Raw genomic sequence first — 15985 nt, 5'->3', positions numbered from 1 at the left:
GATCCTATAAGATCTAAACAGGCATCTTGGAAATGTATATCATAGCAAGAAAGTCAAGAAAGACATTATATTGCTTCCTAAATAAACGTTTCTGAAGTAAAATGAGTATATATAACCATCAGGCAGATACGTTACCTGGAGGAAATAGGTCAGAAAAGAAATTACTCCAATAACTGCAAAAATGATGGAATACAAATTCGCTTCCCTCTGAATTCTTTCGGGATCATTAGTGCTAAAAACCTGATCATGGAAAGAACCCAAAATATGAATTAGCGCTCGAAATGGGAACATCTCATTGGGATTATATTAGAAAATTTTGTAATTTACCAATCTCACAACAGTGGGACATTTTTTGGATGAGATCACGTGATACTTACAGCTGAAACTTTGGCAAAAAAGATACAAAAGGCCGGATGTGCTCCCCCATTTATGATGGCCGCCAGAGTCCCAATAAGGATATAAGGCCACTCGGATTTGTTTAGATTCAAAATCTTGAAGAAGGAAACTTTAGGGAGAGATTCCTGGAAAACAGATCCAATCATAAACAGATCCAGTCAGTTAAATACGATTAAGAAGTAGTTACATTTACATTTATGGCTTTTATAAAAGGCACAGTCATTATTTTATAGTTCATTAATGAATTATTGTAATACTAGCTATCATTGGCTATTCGGTATTATTGGGGTGACTGTGCATATGTGCAACACAGGGCTGGGGTGATACTTTCTGCCCTCTTCTTCTATCAGCTGTCACGCTATTATACGGGGGCATTAGGATGGGAGGTCAGAGGGAAAGCCTTGTAGTATAAACTTGCCTTAGCCAGGCCAGTGAGTGCTTAGTATCATTAGGCAGCTTCTCTATACAGATCCAACCACCACAGAATGAAGCTAATGTATTAATGTGATTCAGCATGAAAAAAGCCTCAGTAGTTGCATTGCCTTCATAAATAGGGTCCATAGAGTGTGTGAAGTGCAGCCGCACAAAATGAACACATGGTTGTGCACCTATTACTGCTACTTATTAAAGGTATTTGTGCTTAGTAGTGCCCTGTCCTTACTACTATCATAGAGCAAAATAGGGGACAAGTAGGGCCTTCCCCCACCTACCCCTCCTGGATGGAACACTGACGAAATTCCAAAATGGAATGCAGAGGCCTCTGGCCACTTTGCAACTGCAGAACATAGTGTGCCAAGTGCAGAAACAAAAGTGTTTCCTACCTACTCATAGGCTGATAAATGGCCAGTAAATGCCCAATAGGCACGAAACGCGTCACGCCAGCTACTATGTCCTAATAAACTTTCATTTCATTTTATTATTTTGTTCATTTGACTTTTTTTGAAGCAGTCTATACATAATTTTAACCACTGACTGGTGGCGGTGGCCCTTTCTCTGGCATCACCTGGCGGTCTATGTTTTTCCATGTGTGTCCTCACTTCATATTATTACTCTGTGAAAGATCAATGAACTGTAAGTGCACTGTTACCTCTTTCACATCTTCCTTTTCCTCTTCCTCCTCCAAGTGTTCCGATCGAGTTGAGATTTTGGAGCTGAGGCGTTTTACAAGTGACGGCTTTCTGTTCATCTCCTGTGCTGTCTCCGTCTGCTTATCAGTTTCTGCTGCATCAATGGACTGAAAGATATTGTATCCTTTATTATATTTTATATCCTTTATTATATTATATAATTAGCCTTTATTAACATAACCCTGGCGTGTTACATAGCACGTGACAGATGCTGTGTATCATTCACGTAATTCTGGTCCCCAGAGTCAGTATAGAGAGGGGGAGAGAAACAAATAGATAGATTAGGGTTGCCACCTTTTTGGGTTGCCTATTTATTGGCTGGGCAGGGGGCGGTGCTTGGAGGGGTGGTTTGTGATGTAAATAGGCGGAGCTGCATCATCAAGGGGTTGGGGTCAAGGATTTAATAAATCCATCGGAGCTAGGAGGGGAGAATGGGATAGGCTGGGGGGCAGATCGGAGGCAGGCCGGGGGTGGAAGGACCAGCTATTACAAATTTATCAGCAAGTACATTGCCCGTAAATTTGTAATAACAGCCCCAGACTTGGCTGGTATGTGCCAGCTGGGCCGATGAAATCCTGACCATAAGATAGATGATAGAGATGGACCCTGGGTTTGTCACCACTCCAATAACAAATCATGGGGTGGGAGGGGCAACTCAGATTGGGGGTATCATTATGGAACTGGTCTAAAAAAGGCGAGTTATGTACCTGGGCTGTAACTAGTGAATGGTAAATGCCTTTCTTCTCCATTAATTCCTTATGGGTCCCTTGTTCCGCCACAGCACCATTTTCTATTACCACTATAACATCTGCTGTCCAAACGGTACTGAGACGATGGGCTATGACAATGGTGGTCCGGCCTGCACTGGCCTGCACAAATAGAAAGGAAAAAATATGTTACTGGAGTAATTATTTTAAAAGATCAATTAAATGGGAAGAGGCTTCTAAAAACAGCTTCTTACGCTGGCCATATATATGGCAAGAAGTGTTTAGCCACGGGCTATAATTGGGATGGAAACTGTACCTTCTCTAGGGCGTCTTGCACTACAGATTCACTCTCAGTATCCAGAGCGGATGTGGCCTCATCCAGCAGAAGGATCTTAGGGTTCCGCACCAAGGCTCTAGCAATCGCTATCCGTTGTTTCTGGCCGCCACTCAGCTGTGCACCTCGTTCTCCAACCAGAGTGTCATACTTCTGTCATTCAGGTAAAATAAAAGCAGCTTTAGTGAGAATTTTACATTGAAGTTCTAGTTTTTGGCTATGTAGGGACCCATAGGGTTAAGCTCCCCTATGGCTTTAAACCCTACCTCTTCCTGATTGTTCTGTTACTGGGCAAAGACCCATGTATCTAGTTTACAGTTATTGCACTATACCTATTGGTTTAGTTGGTTGACCACACCCCTTGCCCACTCATATAGTGTTTAGCAAGGAGGTGTGGCTTCCTCTTTGGCTGCCTCTGTATCTCAAGGAACAGCTCCACTGAGCCTGGGATCAGAAATAGACCCAGTAAAGCAAAGCCATTGCCCTAGAGCTGAACATCCACTCTGGTGAAGTCAGGGAAACTCTAGGAGAGTGAGGTAGTTAGATCTAGAGAGCAAGAGCAGTTCAGGCTCCAACCAGAAGTTCAGCTGGAAGTACCTTCCATACAGGCAATGTTGCCTTAGCCTAGGGCCACAGTTTTAGACGCAGGATACAGGTCAGTGTAAATCCTTGATCCATAGTTGGCTGTAGGACCAATACAAGTTAAAGGTTATCAACCTGAGGATAGGAGTAACTATCCAGACTGATCTCTCAAGTGGTGCCAAGCTGACAGGTGCTTTACCCTGCCCAGTCTCTCACAAAGAGGTGGGATAAACCAGTGGCACTATTACATCTTGTCTTGGACAATAAAGAGTTACAGTTTGATTGCAAGAGCTCCTGGCGTCCATCTTATCTTTATTCTAAGCAATTACACTACACAGTGGCAGTGGGAGGTGTAGTACAACAACACCATCCAGAGTTCTCTTCCATATAGCGAAGGCCCATTCCAGAGATAGTCACATGCACCCCGTGCTCTATCCATAGCTGGTCAATTTAACTATTTACAGCCAAAAGGGGGTTACAGCTATAACAAATCGGATCCCTTGGAACTTAAGTGTGGAGAGATGAGGTGGAGTGGGTGGGGAAAAAAGTGATGGGAAGGGGCAGGGTGGAAAGAGAGGTAGAGAAAGTGAGAAGGTAGAGAGAGTGGATGTAGTAAGTTGTACAGCTTATTGTCTGTATGTCAGAGATAAAGGCACACATACATTTCCTTATATCAGTATCTAACGGATAGTTTAAAGGAACAGTTCAAAATTGAACTGGGTAAACAGACAGACTGCGCAAAATAAAAAATATTTTCAATATAGATAGGCAAAAATGTCATCTATAAAGGCTGGAGTGAGCAGATGTCTAACATAATAGCCAGAACACTACTCCCTGCTTTCAGCTCTCCAAGCCATTAGCAGTCAGTAACCAATCAGTGACTTGAGGGGGGGCCATATGGGACATAACTGTCAGTTAGTTGCTGTTTAATCTGACCTGTGTGCTCACAAACTAACAGAGTTATGTCCCATGTGCCCCCCCCTAAAGTCACTGACTAACTAAGAGGTTAGAGAGCTGAAAGCAGGAAGTAGTGTTCTGGCTATTATGTAAGACATTGAACTGTTCCTTTCAGGGCAAATTAAAACAATTATTAGACACCCTACAACCATGAGATTTTGCGTTTAAGGTACTTACATCCGGCAGCGCCATAATGAAATCGTAGGCGTTCGCTTCCTTAACCGCCTTTTCAATTTCCAGATCAGTCACATTTTCTCTCCCATATTTAATGTTGTTTTTAATGGTGGTTCCAAACAGTACCGGCTCTTGGCTGACCACTCCAATGAATTCTCTGTAATGTCCCACGTTCAGTGACCGGATATCGTGGCCATCGACAGTGACCTGCAGAATGGGTTGGAGTCAGTTTCAGTTGGCACACACACGGGGGTATATAATAGGAGAGGGGGTCGTTTATAAACACAAATGCAGCAAAGGGCACTTTGAGATACAAATGGAACTGGGGTTGGTCTTGGCTGGTGGGACTCCGGGAAACAACCCAGTGGGCCCTGGCCGTCATGGACCCTGCCTCACCCAGGCCGCTCCCAGTGGCACTGCAGATACCCCCTGCCTCTTCTATCCCAATCACAGCTGCAAGCTAAGGAGGCAAAACATAGGGGTTGCAGGGGAGAGGGGTGTACAAAGGGTGAGGGGCCCTTGATATTAAAGGCAGGCTCTTGGGGTTTGTAGCCCTGATGGGCCTCAGGCACTCCAGTCTGACACTGCAGATCACCATGTGTTTTACCCAAAATGCAGAGGTTTTTTCACAAAATTACCAAGTAATTCCAAGTTGTCTGCCGCAATTGTGCCAATGCATCAAAACTGATGCAACTTTCTATGCATTTCCCATGCATCTAGTATTTTTATAGCAGGGAGTTGCCTTAGTTCTGGCATGCATTTAAAGGAACATTTGCATCCTATTCACCAGGTGCACCTTGGCAACTGTGGGAACCCTGTAGCTGCTGCCAGGTCCGGGATGGCCGTAACTCTAAAGGCTGCCATACACGGGCTGATTCTAGCTGCCGATATCAGTCCCTTAGAACGATTCGGCAGCTTTTCAGCCCGTGTATGGGCACTGCCCAAGTGAGATCTGCCCAATTTCAGGCCAGATGATGGTCGGGCCGACCCATCGTTGGTGCCCATACACTGGCCAATAAGCTGTCGAATTGGTCTAAGGGACTGACATTGGCAGCTAGAATCGGGCAGGTTTAAAAATCAGTCGGATCAGAGACTGCATTGGCTCGTTGACACCTATACCTGTCGTTCTAATTAGCCCGATATCGCCCACCCATAGGTGGGGATATCGAGAGAATATTCACTCGCTTGGCCAGCTCGTCAAGCGAGCAGATCTTAGCGTGTATGGCCACCTTAAGGTTCCCCAGCGTCCAGGCCCGGACTGGCAATCTGTGGGTTCCGGCAAATGCCAGAGGGGCTGCTGTAAGATGCCATAGTCACTATTTATTGGGCTGGGGGGGCTGTTTGTGCCTCTGGGTACTGGGAATGCCAGGGGGGCTGTAAGATGCCACAGACAGTCACTATTTATTGGGCTGGGGGGGCTGTTTGGGCCTCTGTGCACTTGCAATGCCAGGGCCTATTTGGAATCCCAGTCCTGCCAGTGTCAATATGTGCAACAACTAGGGCAAACATTGCTAGCCCCTCACAAATACAACCCTACCTAACACAGTTTGGAGTACCTTAATAAATTGCATTGTATCCGTTTATAGCACCCACATTTGAGGTTGCATACATTAATCAACCCCGAGATCTTTAGAGAAAGTGAAAGTTTTTTACCGTGCCCTCCTGTGCGTCATAGAGCCTCTGGAGAAGCTGAACAGTTGTACTTTTGCCACAGCCACTCTGACCAACCAAGGCCACTGTTTGTCCAGATTTTATCTTTAAATTTAGTCCTTTTAAGATCTTCAAAAAGAGAAGAAAAAAAAATCTTGTTGCATCAGTGCCATCTAGTGGTGAAGTGATATAACTAAACTCAAGCATTCACGCCAACTGTTCTTATGTAGCTTCGCCCCCTCTCTGCATTAGCAGCTTTCTTAATTATACATGACATTTGCACAGAGATACGAGATACGGCCCCTAATAATATTATATTAACACTGTTATTCTTAGAAAGAAGGAGGGGGAGACAGAGAGAGATCAGAATGGCTTGTCCTTTGTTCTGTTTTTGGATTAGGGCTACAGATCTGAATCCACAATGACACTTTGCTCAAAAAAGCTAAAACTTTGGTTAAACATCAATAAATAGTAAATATTCTTTCCTCACCTGAACGTTTGGTCTTGACGGATAAGAAAAAGAAACGTTTTTAAACTCGACATTTCCTTTCATGTTCTCGGGTCGATGCCCTTCTGTCATGTAGTTGTCTATTGTAGCAGTCTAATGTGAAAAACGAAAAATTGATTTAAACCTTATTTTTTTTGGCTCTCTGTTAAAATGATTGAGAAGGCTCTTCTGGGCTACAGTGTGATACTCAGCAGCAAAAAAATGACATTTCATTAAAAAATATGAGTTTGGGGCTGGGAAGTACCCGAACAATTCCTGGGCCCCAAAGACATCAGTACGGAGCTTCGTGGAAATACAACTTTAAACATTATGGTTCATGAAAAACCACAGCCACATCTATGCTTTGACACCATTCATTAAAGTCCTTGCAGTTGCTTCCCGTCTCCTCTTCTGAATCGCCTACAAGTGCACCTATTGGCAGAAGGAAACCCATGGGCTATTGTTACCTTAAGGGTGAAGACACACAGAGCTACTAGTAGCAGCTACTTGTCACGGCTACTAAACACCAGAAAATCCCCTGCCATAGACAATACTGAGAATTGCCTCTGCTAAAACACATGTAGAGACAATTATCAGTAAATGATCAGCATTGTCTATTTTAGTAGCCATAACAAGTAGCTGCTACTAGTAGCTCCATGTGTCATTACCCTAAAGCAGGTGGTAATTCCAGGGGTCCCTTGTTGTGGGTGACGTCAATAGACCAAGCAAATCACATGCAAATGTCACAAGCAGGCCCGGATTTGTGGAGAGGCCACAAAGGCCCAGGCCTAGGGCGGCAGAAATCTGGGGGCAGCATGCCGCCCCGTCGCACAATAATCTTGAAATGTGTGCTCCCATACGGAGCAATGGGGACTTCTCCCCATTGCTCCGTATGCAAGTTGGCCCACGGTGCATGCCCGCTTGCCCCCCCCCACATTCGCGCATGCGCAGTACCGCTGGTCACACACGCATGCGCACTGGGGGGGGGGGCGTGCGACCGGGGGCGGCCTCGGGGCGGGCGGTTTTGAAATCCAGCCCTGGTCACAAGAAAACCAAAGGTTGAAGCAAACCCCAAATTTTGCTCTTCAAAATAATGCTGGATTGACTCCAATGCAAATGGCACAAGAAAAAAGCACATTAAAAAAGTCCATTGACTCCAAAATATTTGGCTCTAAAAAAAATTCTGGCAAAGGCCAGAAGAGCAGCCCTGTTGTCTTGAAATCTGATTGTGTGGACCACTGGATGAAGAATCTGCTTGGTCTAACTTGGCCACCTACATGCAGCTGAATTTTATATAACCAGGTTGGGAAAAAGAGATCACTTAATCATCGGAGCTTCGTCCCATAGGCTGACAGGCCCCCTGATCATAGAACAGTGCTGTCCAACTTCTACGGTGCCGAGGGCCGGAATTTCTCTAGCAGACATGGTGGAGGGCCGCTAATTGAAGCCAGTTTTGACCACTCCCCTTTTTGAAACCACACCCACTTCAAACCACACCTATTTTATCACAATGGTGGTAGCACAGCAAAGTCCCAAATGCTTGGTCCTTACTGTGGGGATATCAACTGTCATTCATTGTGAAAGAATTATGTCATATTAAGATATACCCTTAAATTCCATATGCCTCCTCCTCCCCTGTGGATAGCAGAGCAACCCCCAGTACATAATTACACACCTTAGGGACCATTTAATGGCTATTTCCAACTGCTAACAAACTCCCACAACAAACCCCTGCCAGGTTCACCTCCCACAAGCAGCATAGGGCAAGCAGAGTATGGCACACACAGGCAGCACTCTGCCTGTTCTAAGCTGTCTGTGTGTGCCATGCTCTGCCTTCCCTATGCTGCCTCTGTGTGCCATACTCTGCCTGCCCTACCCTGCCTGTGTGTGCCATACTCTGCCTGCCCTACCCTGCCTGTGTGTGCCATACTCTGCCTGCCCTACCCTGACTGTGTGTGCCATACTCTGCCTGCCCTACCCTGCCTGTGTGTGCCATACTCTGCCTGCCCTACCCTGACTGTGTGTGCCATACTCTGCCTGCCCTACCCTTCCTGTGTGTGCCATACCCTCCCTGACCTATGCTGGCTGTATGTGCCATACTCTGCCTACAGTACCTGTGGTGTGAAGAAGTGAACAATGGGAGTGATTACAGCCTGAGCCTGAGGTGTGAACACTGCAGGGGGTGGACAATACAGAGATTAAAAGGTGTGAAAAACACAGGGGATTACATATTTAAACAATACAGAGGGACTACAGCCTGAATCTGAGGTGAGAACCATGCAGGGGGGCCAGTTAATCTCAGTACTGATACCATTTAATGCTTGCTCAAAGGTAAGCCATCAAAGCAGCCAGACAGGTGGGGGGCCCGCGGGCCGCCAGTTGGACAGCACTGTCATAGAACAATAGACTAAATATGTAAGAGGGGCTTCTAACAAAGGTTCTATGGATTTTGAAGACCTACTTGGCTACAGAGGGCTTTCCATTGAATGAGTTATGACTATATATGAGTGTATGACGGTTGGATGCCTCCCTAAGTCTTTATTATTCCTTGTCTATTCAATTTAGGTTACTTGCATGGTAATTGATTGACACTGATACAAACCATTCATTGTAAGGGAAGGCGGATTAATGACTCCCCACTTTGTGTAATCCTTACCTGATCCATGACATTAAAGATTTTATAAGCGGCGCCTCGTGCTATAGAAAATGCCTCGAAATGAGAAGAGGCCTGGCCAATGCAGAAGCTGCTGTTAGCCACAGAAAAGAAAATCTGTTGAGAGAGGGAACAAAACAATATTACTTATGGGATCTCCTAGATCTGCATTTCTGATCATAAGATTAATGGGAAATGATTAAGAGTCAGAAAAAATGCTAGTAACCCATAGCAACCCCAATCTTACTATTGGATACCAATACAAAAGTACCATTCAGCCTACCACAAGGGCATCTCCAATGGTGTATCCTTTATTCTGAAGAATGACAATGGTGCCGTACCAAAATCCAAGCCCGTAAGAACAATAGATAAACAAGAACACAAGGCCAAGTGCCAGCTGGGAAACAATGGCTCTTTTTATACCAATTTTTTTTGCCTCTTCCAAATTGTTTGTATATCTGAAAAATAAAAAAAATGCCCAGTGAGATCTCCATCACATCGAAGGTGTATGCTTAGACCAGCAGGCTGAGAAAATGAATTTCTATAGTAATCCTAAGGGTCAGTTTAAGAGCACTTTGGGCCAGTAGAGGAATGATGGATGTTGGAGACCAACAGAACCTAAATGGCTGCAGGTTGACCATTCACAAATAATAGATAAGGGACAAGAAAGGATACTACAACTACAACAATGTACATCCCCATTGATTTCTAGGATGCGGCTTCCCAAACTTGAGTTTTTCCCCTTAGGAGACCAAATCAGTAGAAGTTGATTCCACTTGGACCAGTAGAGGAATGATGGATGTTAGAGACCAACAGAATCTAAATGGCGGCAGGTTGACCATTCACGAATAATAGATAAGGGGCATGAAAGGATACTACAACTACAACAATGTACATCCCCATTGATTTCTAGGATGCGGCTTCCCAAACTTGAGTTTTTCCCCTTAGGAGACCAAATCAGTAGAAGCTGATTCCACTTGAACCAGTAGAGGAATTATGGATGTTGAAGACCAACAGAATCTAAATGGCTGCAGGTTGACCATTCACGAATAATAGGTAAGGGGCATGAAAGGATACTACAACTACAACAATGTACATCCCCATTGATTTCTAGGATGCGGCTTCCCAAACTTGAGTTTTTCCCCTTAGGAGACCAAATCAGTAGAAGCTGATTCCACTTGAACCAGTAGAGGAATTATGGATGTTGGAGACCAACAGAATCTAAATGGCTGCAGGTTGACCATACACGAATAATATGTAAGGGCATGAAAATCCTTTCAACTACATGTACATTCCCATGGACTTTAGTTTTTCCCCTTAGGAGACCAAATCAGTAGGAGTTGATTCCAACTTGAAGTTTAAATAGCTGAGAAGATGTAGCTAAGAATGAAGGTAAGGTAGGGTGACCACTATCCCCGTCCTTGCTATTGATTAAACTAAATATATGTATGTTTTCATACATCTTAGACATGACATGACAAACTGCTATTTTGGGGCTACTTACTTACATTACTTACTAAGCGACTTTGTAGCCCTTGGCGCTTCTACAATTGTTTCCTATTATTAAGGGTTAGTTTTTAGTTTAGTCATTTATTAGATTGCACTCATCTGAATTTTCAATCTATAAATTAATCTTTATTTATATAGTAAGGAGCATATTTATGTGCTACCCTCGCCCCACCTTCCCATGGTATTAAAAGAGAAGGAAAGGTAAAAACTAAGTAAGCTTTATCAGAAAGGTCTATGTAAATACAGCCATAAGCACTCACAGAAACGCTGCACTGAGTTCTCTATCAAAAGAAACACAGGATTTGTTCTCTTTTTGTTTTCCTGTGCCAGTGACACGCAGCTCTCTCCTCTCTCCCCCCTCCCTCAAGAATGCTAAGAACTCACTCCCCTCCCTTAGGAATGTGGATCTGAGCAGCAGGAAGCTTCCTCATAGTCTTACTAACTGCGCATGTACAGGGGTCTGGGTCTCGGTGCAGGAGTGAGGCATTATGGGAACTTTCTTTACAGAGCTCAGTGGTTTTTTTTTCCTATTAGGCTTCTGATCATCTGAACGGGAGAAATATGGGGAGACTTAAGGGCACTATTGAGACAACTGAAGGTATTCCTGCAGCTTGAGATTAACTCTTTACTAGCCTTTCCTTCTCCTTTAACATCAGCATCCCCAGCCATATATATTATATGAGTATTCCAAGCCTACTTGAAGCTTTTTTGTGAAGTATGGGGAGTACTTAAACTTAAAACCCTTATATTACAAAGAAAGCAAGCCATAAGTGGAATAAGTGGTACGTGCAATTTTAGGGGTTCCATTTCAAGAATATAAGATGCAAAATTCACATTGTAGACCACAATAAACCATCCCAATGAATCTGTAACATGGGGAAGGTTGATGCAAAATTGAACATAGACCTAAAATGAAAACATTGGTTTGGAAAATAACAGTGTAAAACCTCTTAATTTCTCTTTCTTGTCCTCCAAATGCCACAACTGTCCTTATTGACGAGAGAACTTCTTCAGCTACTGCCCCAGCTGCAGCGTAAGCCGAGAGCTCCTTACTTGTTAGTGACACCAGCATCTAGGTATAACGAGGTAGGTAGGTCAGGAACTGGAATTGCCAACAGCTAATATCAGAACTAGTTATCTACTAAGCATATAGGTATAAAGAGGTAGGTAGGTCAGGAACTGGTATTGCTGACAGCTAATATCAGAACTAGTTATCTACTAAGCATCTAGGTATAACGAGGTAGGTAGGTCAGGAACTGGTATTGCCGACAGCTAATATCAGAACTAGTTATCTACTAAGCATCTAGATATAAAGAGGTAGGTAGGTCAGGAACTGGTATTGCCGACAGCTAATATCAGAACTAGTTATCTACTAAGCATCTAGATATAAAGAGGTAGGTAGGTCAGGAACTGGAATTGCCAACAGCTAATATCAGAACTAGTTATCTACTAAGCATATAGGTATAAAGAGGTAGGTAGGTCAGGAACTGGAATTGCCTACAGCTAATATCAGAACTAGTTATCTACTAAGCATCTAGATATAAAGAGGTAGGTAGGTCAGGAACTGGAATTGCCAACAGCTAATATCAGAACTAGTTATCTACTAAGCATATAGGTATAAAGAGGTAGGTAGATCAGGAACTGGTATTGCTGACAGCTAATATCAGAACTAGTTATCTACTAAGCATCTAGGTATAACGAGGTAGGTAGGTCAGGAACTGGTATTGCCGACAGCTAATATCAGAACTAGTTATCTACTAAGCATCTAGATATAAAGAGGTAGGTAGGTCAGGAACTGGTATTGCCGACAGCTAATATCAGAACTAGTTATCTACTAAGCATCTAGATATAAAGAGGTAGGTAGGTCAGGAACTGGTATTGCCGACAGCTAATATCAGAACTAGTTATCTACTAAGCATCTAGATATAAAGAGGTAGGTAGGTCAGGAACTGGTATTGCCGACAGCTAATATCAGAACTAGTTATCTACTAAGCATCTAGATATAAAGAGGTAGGTAGGTCAGGAACTGGAATTGCCAACAGCTAATATCAGAACTAGTTATCTACTAAGCATATAGGTATAAAGAGGTAGGTAGGTCAGGAACTGGTATTGCTGACAGCTAATATCAGAACTAGTTATCTACTAAGCATCTAGGTATAACGAGGTAGGTAGGTCAGGAACTGGTATTGCCGACAGCTAATATCAGAACTAGTTATCTACTAAGCATCTAGATATAAAGAGGTAGGTAGGTCAGGAACTGGTATTGCCGACAGCTAATATCAGAACTAGTTATCTACTAAGCATCTAGATATAAAGAGGTAGGTAGGTCAGGAACTGGAATTGCCAACAGCTAATATCAGAACTAGTTATCTACTAAGCATATAGGTATAAAGAGGTAGGTAGGTCAGGAACTGGAATTGCCTACAGCTAATATCAGAACTAGTTATCTACTAAGCATCTAGATATAAAGAGGTAGGTAGGTCAGGAACTGGAATTGCCAACAGCTAATATCAGAACTAGTTATCTACTAAGCATATAGGTATAAAGAGGTAGGTAGATCAGGAACTGGTATTGCTGACAGCTAATATCAGAACTAGTTATCTACTAAGCATCTAGGTATAACGAGGTAGGTAGGTCAGGAACTGGTATTGCCGACAGCTAATATCAGAACTAGTTATCTACTAAGCATCTAGATATAAAGAGGTAGGTAGGTCAGGAACTGGAATTGCCAACAGCTAATATCAGAACTAGTTATCTACTAAGCATATAGGTATAAAGAGGTAGGTAGGTCAGGAACTGGTATTGCCGACAGCTAATATCAGAACTAGTTATCTACTAAGCATCTAGATATAAAGAGGTAGGTAGGTCAGGAACTGGAATTGCCAACAGCTAATATCAGAACTAGTTATCTACTAAGCATATAGGTATAAAGAGGTAGGTAGATCAGGAACTGGTATTGCTGACAGCTAATATCAGAACTAGTTATCTACTAAGCATCTAGGTATAACGAGGTAGGTAGGTCAGGAACTGGTATTGCCGACAGCTAATATCAGAACTAGTTATCTACTAAGCATCTAGATATAAAGAGGTAGGTAGGTCAGGAACTGGTATTGCCGACAGCTAATATCAGAACTAGTTATCTACTAAGCATCTAGATATAAAGAGGTAGGTAGGTCAGGAACTGGAATTGCCAACAGCTAATATCAGAACTAGTTATCTACTAAGCATATAGGTATAAAGAGGTAGGTAGGTCAGGAACTGGTATTGCTGACAGCTAATATCAGAACTAGTTATCTACTAAGCATCTAGGTATAACGAGGTAGGTAGGTCAGGAACTGGTATTGCCGACAGCTAATATCAGAACTAGTTATCTACTAAGCATCTAGATATAAAGAGGTAGGTAGGTCAGGAACTGGTATTGCCGACAGCTAATATCAGAACTAGTTATCTACTAAGCATCTAGATATAAAGAGGTAGGTAGGTCAGGAACTGGAATTGCCAACAGCTAATATCAGAACTAGTTATCTACTAAGCATATAGGTATAAAGAGGTAGGTAGGTCAGGAACTGGAATTGCCTACAGCTAATATCAGAACTAGTTATCTACTAAGCATCTAGATATAAAGAGGTAGGTAGGTCAGGAACTGGAATTGCCAACAGCTAATATCAGAACTAGTTATCTACTAAGCATATAGGTATAAAGAGGTAGGTAGATCAGGAACTGGTATTGCTGACAGCTAATATCAGAACTAGTTATCTACTAAGCATCTAGGTATAACGAGGTAGGTAGGTCAGGAACTGGTATTGCCGACAGCTAATATCAGAACTAGTTATCTACTAAGCATCTAGATATAAAGAGGTAGGTAGGTCAGGAACTGGAATTGCCAACAGCTAATATCAGAACTAGTTATCTACTAAGCATATAGGTATAAAGAGGTAGGTAGGTCAGGAACTGGTATTGCCGACAGCTAATATCAGAACTAGTTATCTACTAAGCATCTAGGTATAACGAGGTAGGTAGGTCAGGAACTGGTATTGCCGACAGCTAATATCAGAACTCGTTATCTACTAAGCATCTAGATATAAAGAGGTAGGTAGGTCAGGAACTGGAATTGGCAACAGCTAATATCAGAACTAGTTATCTACTAAGCATCTAGGTATAACGAGGGTAGGTCAGGAACTGGTATTGCCGACAGCTAATATCAGAACTAGTTATCTACTAAGCATCTAGGTATAAAGAGGGTAGGTCAGGAACTGGTATTGCCGACAGCTAATATCAGAACTAGTTATCTACTAAGCATCTAGGTATAAAGAGGTATGTAGGTCAGGAACTGGTATTGCCGACAGCTAATATCAGAACAAGTTATCTACTAAGCATCTAGGTATAAAGAGGTAGGTAGGTCAGGAACTGGAATTGCCAACAGCTAATATCAGAACAAGTTATCTACTAAGCATCTAGGTATAAAGAGGTAGGTAGGTCAGGAACTGGAATTGCCAACAGCTAATATCAGAACTAGTTATCTACTAAGCATATAGGTATAAAGAGGTAGGTAGGTCAGGAACTGGTATTGCCGACAGCTAATATCAGAACTAGTTATCTACTAAGCATCTAGGTATAACGAGGTAGGTAGGTCAGGAACTGGTATTGCCGACAGCTAATATCAGAACTCGTTATCTACTAAGCATCTAGATATAAAGAGGTAGGTAGGTCAGGAACTGGAATTGGCAACAGCTAATATCAGAACTAGTTATCTACTAAGCATCTAGGTATAAAGAGGGTAGGTCAGGAACTGGTATTGCCAACAGCTAATATCAGAACTAGTTATCTACTAAGCATCTAGGTATAAAGAGGTAGGTAGGTCAGGAACTGGTATTGCCGACAGCTAATATCGGAACTAGTTATCTACTAAGCATCTAGGTATAAAGAGGTAGGTAGGTCAGGAACTGGTATTGCCGACAGCTAATATCGGAACTAGTTATCTACTAAGCATCTAGGTATAAAGAGGTAGGTAGGTCAGGAACTGGAATTGGCAACAGCTAATATCAGAACAAGTTATCTACTAAGCATCTAGGTATAAAGAGGTAGGTAGGTCAGGAACTGGAATTGGCAACAGCTAATATCAGAACAAGTTATCTACTAAATAATTCTACAAATAGGATAAGAGGACAGTTCAATTGCTCTTACTTCTGGTTTACACATAGGACCAGAATAAGGCTGGGCCTCCTAGGACCCACAAGAGAATGCTCTCACAACAATAAGATGTAGACTGTAATAAAGTAATAGATTTCATATATGCCTATAATGAAAAACAGAGAGGGTTAATAGTAAATGTCTTTGGCTGGGGCCTCTAGAGCTGGGTCACACCAGGGGACCTTCTCGTAAAAAGAATGAATCTGCACAGGATGGTTA

At 42.8% G+C, this 15985-nt stretch overlaps 1 protein-coding gene across 4 annotated transcripts in view; it reads right to left on the bottom strand.

The window, feature by feature from the left end:
• Positions 1-15985, bottom strand: part of LOC100485969 (ATP-binding cassette sub-family B member 5) — a 41566-nt gene that overhangs the window by 12258 nt on the left and 13323 nt on the right. For all 4 annotated transcript variants that reach the window (XM_031902463.1, XM_031902464.1, XM_031902466.1 and 1 more), the window contains 11 exons: positions 11524-11648; positions 9351-9525; positions 9071-9184; positions 6418-6528; positions 5931-6056; positions 4281-4484; positions 2547-2717; positions 2231-2392; positions 1484-1630; positions 378-521; positions 136-240 (listed from right to left, as the gene is read on the bottom strand). In XM_031902463.1, coding sequence (XP_031758323.1) covers positions 136-240; positions 378-521; positions 1484-1630; positions 2231-2392; positions 2547-2717; positions 4281-4484; positions 5931-6056; positions 6418-6528; positions 9071-9184; positions 9351-9525; positions 11524-11648 — 1584 coding nt within the window. The remainder of the gene's footprint in view (positions 1-135; positions 241-377; positions 522-1483; positions 1631-2230; positions 2393-2546; positions 2718-4280; positions 4485-5930; positions 6057-6417; positions 6529-9070; positions 9185-9350; positions 9526-11523; positions 11649-15985) is intronic.

The sequence above is a fragment of the Xenopus tropicalis genome, chromosome 5 (assembly GCF_000004195.4).
Source record: "Xenopus tropicalis strain Nigerian chromosome 5, UCB_Xtro_10.0, whole genome shotgun sequence".
Taxonomy (NCBI): Eukaryota; Metazoa; Chordata; class Amphibia; order Anura; family Pipidae; genus Xenopus; species Xenopus tropicalis.
Note: the sequence above shows the minus strand (reverse complement) of the source record. Positions and strands in the feature narration are given on the sequence as shown.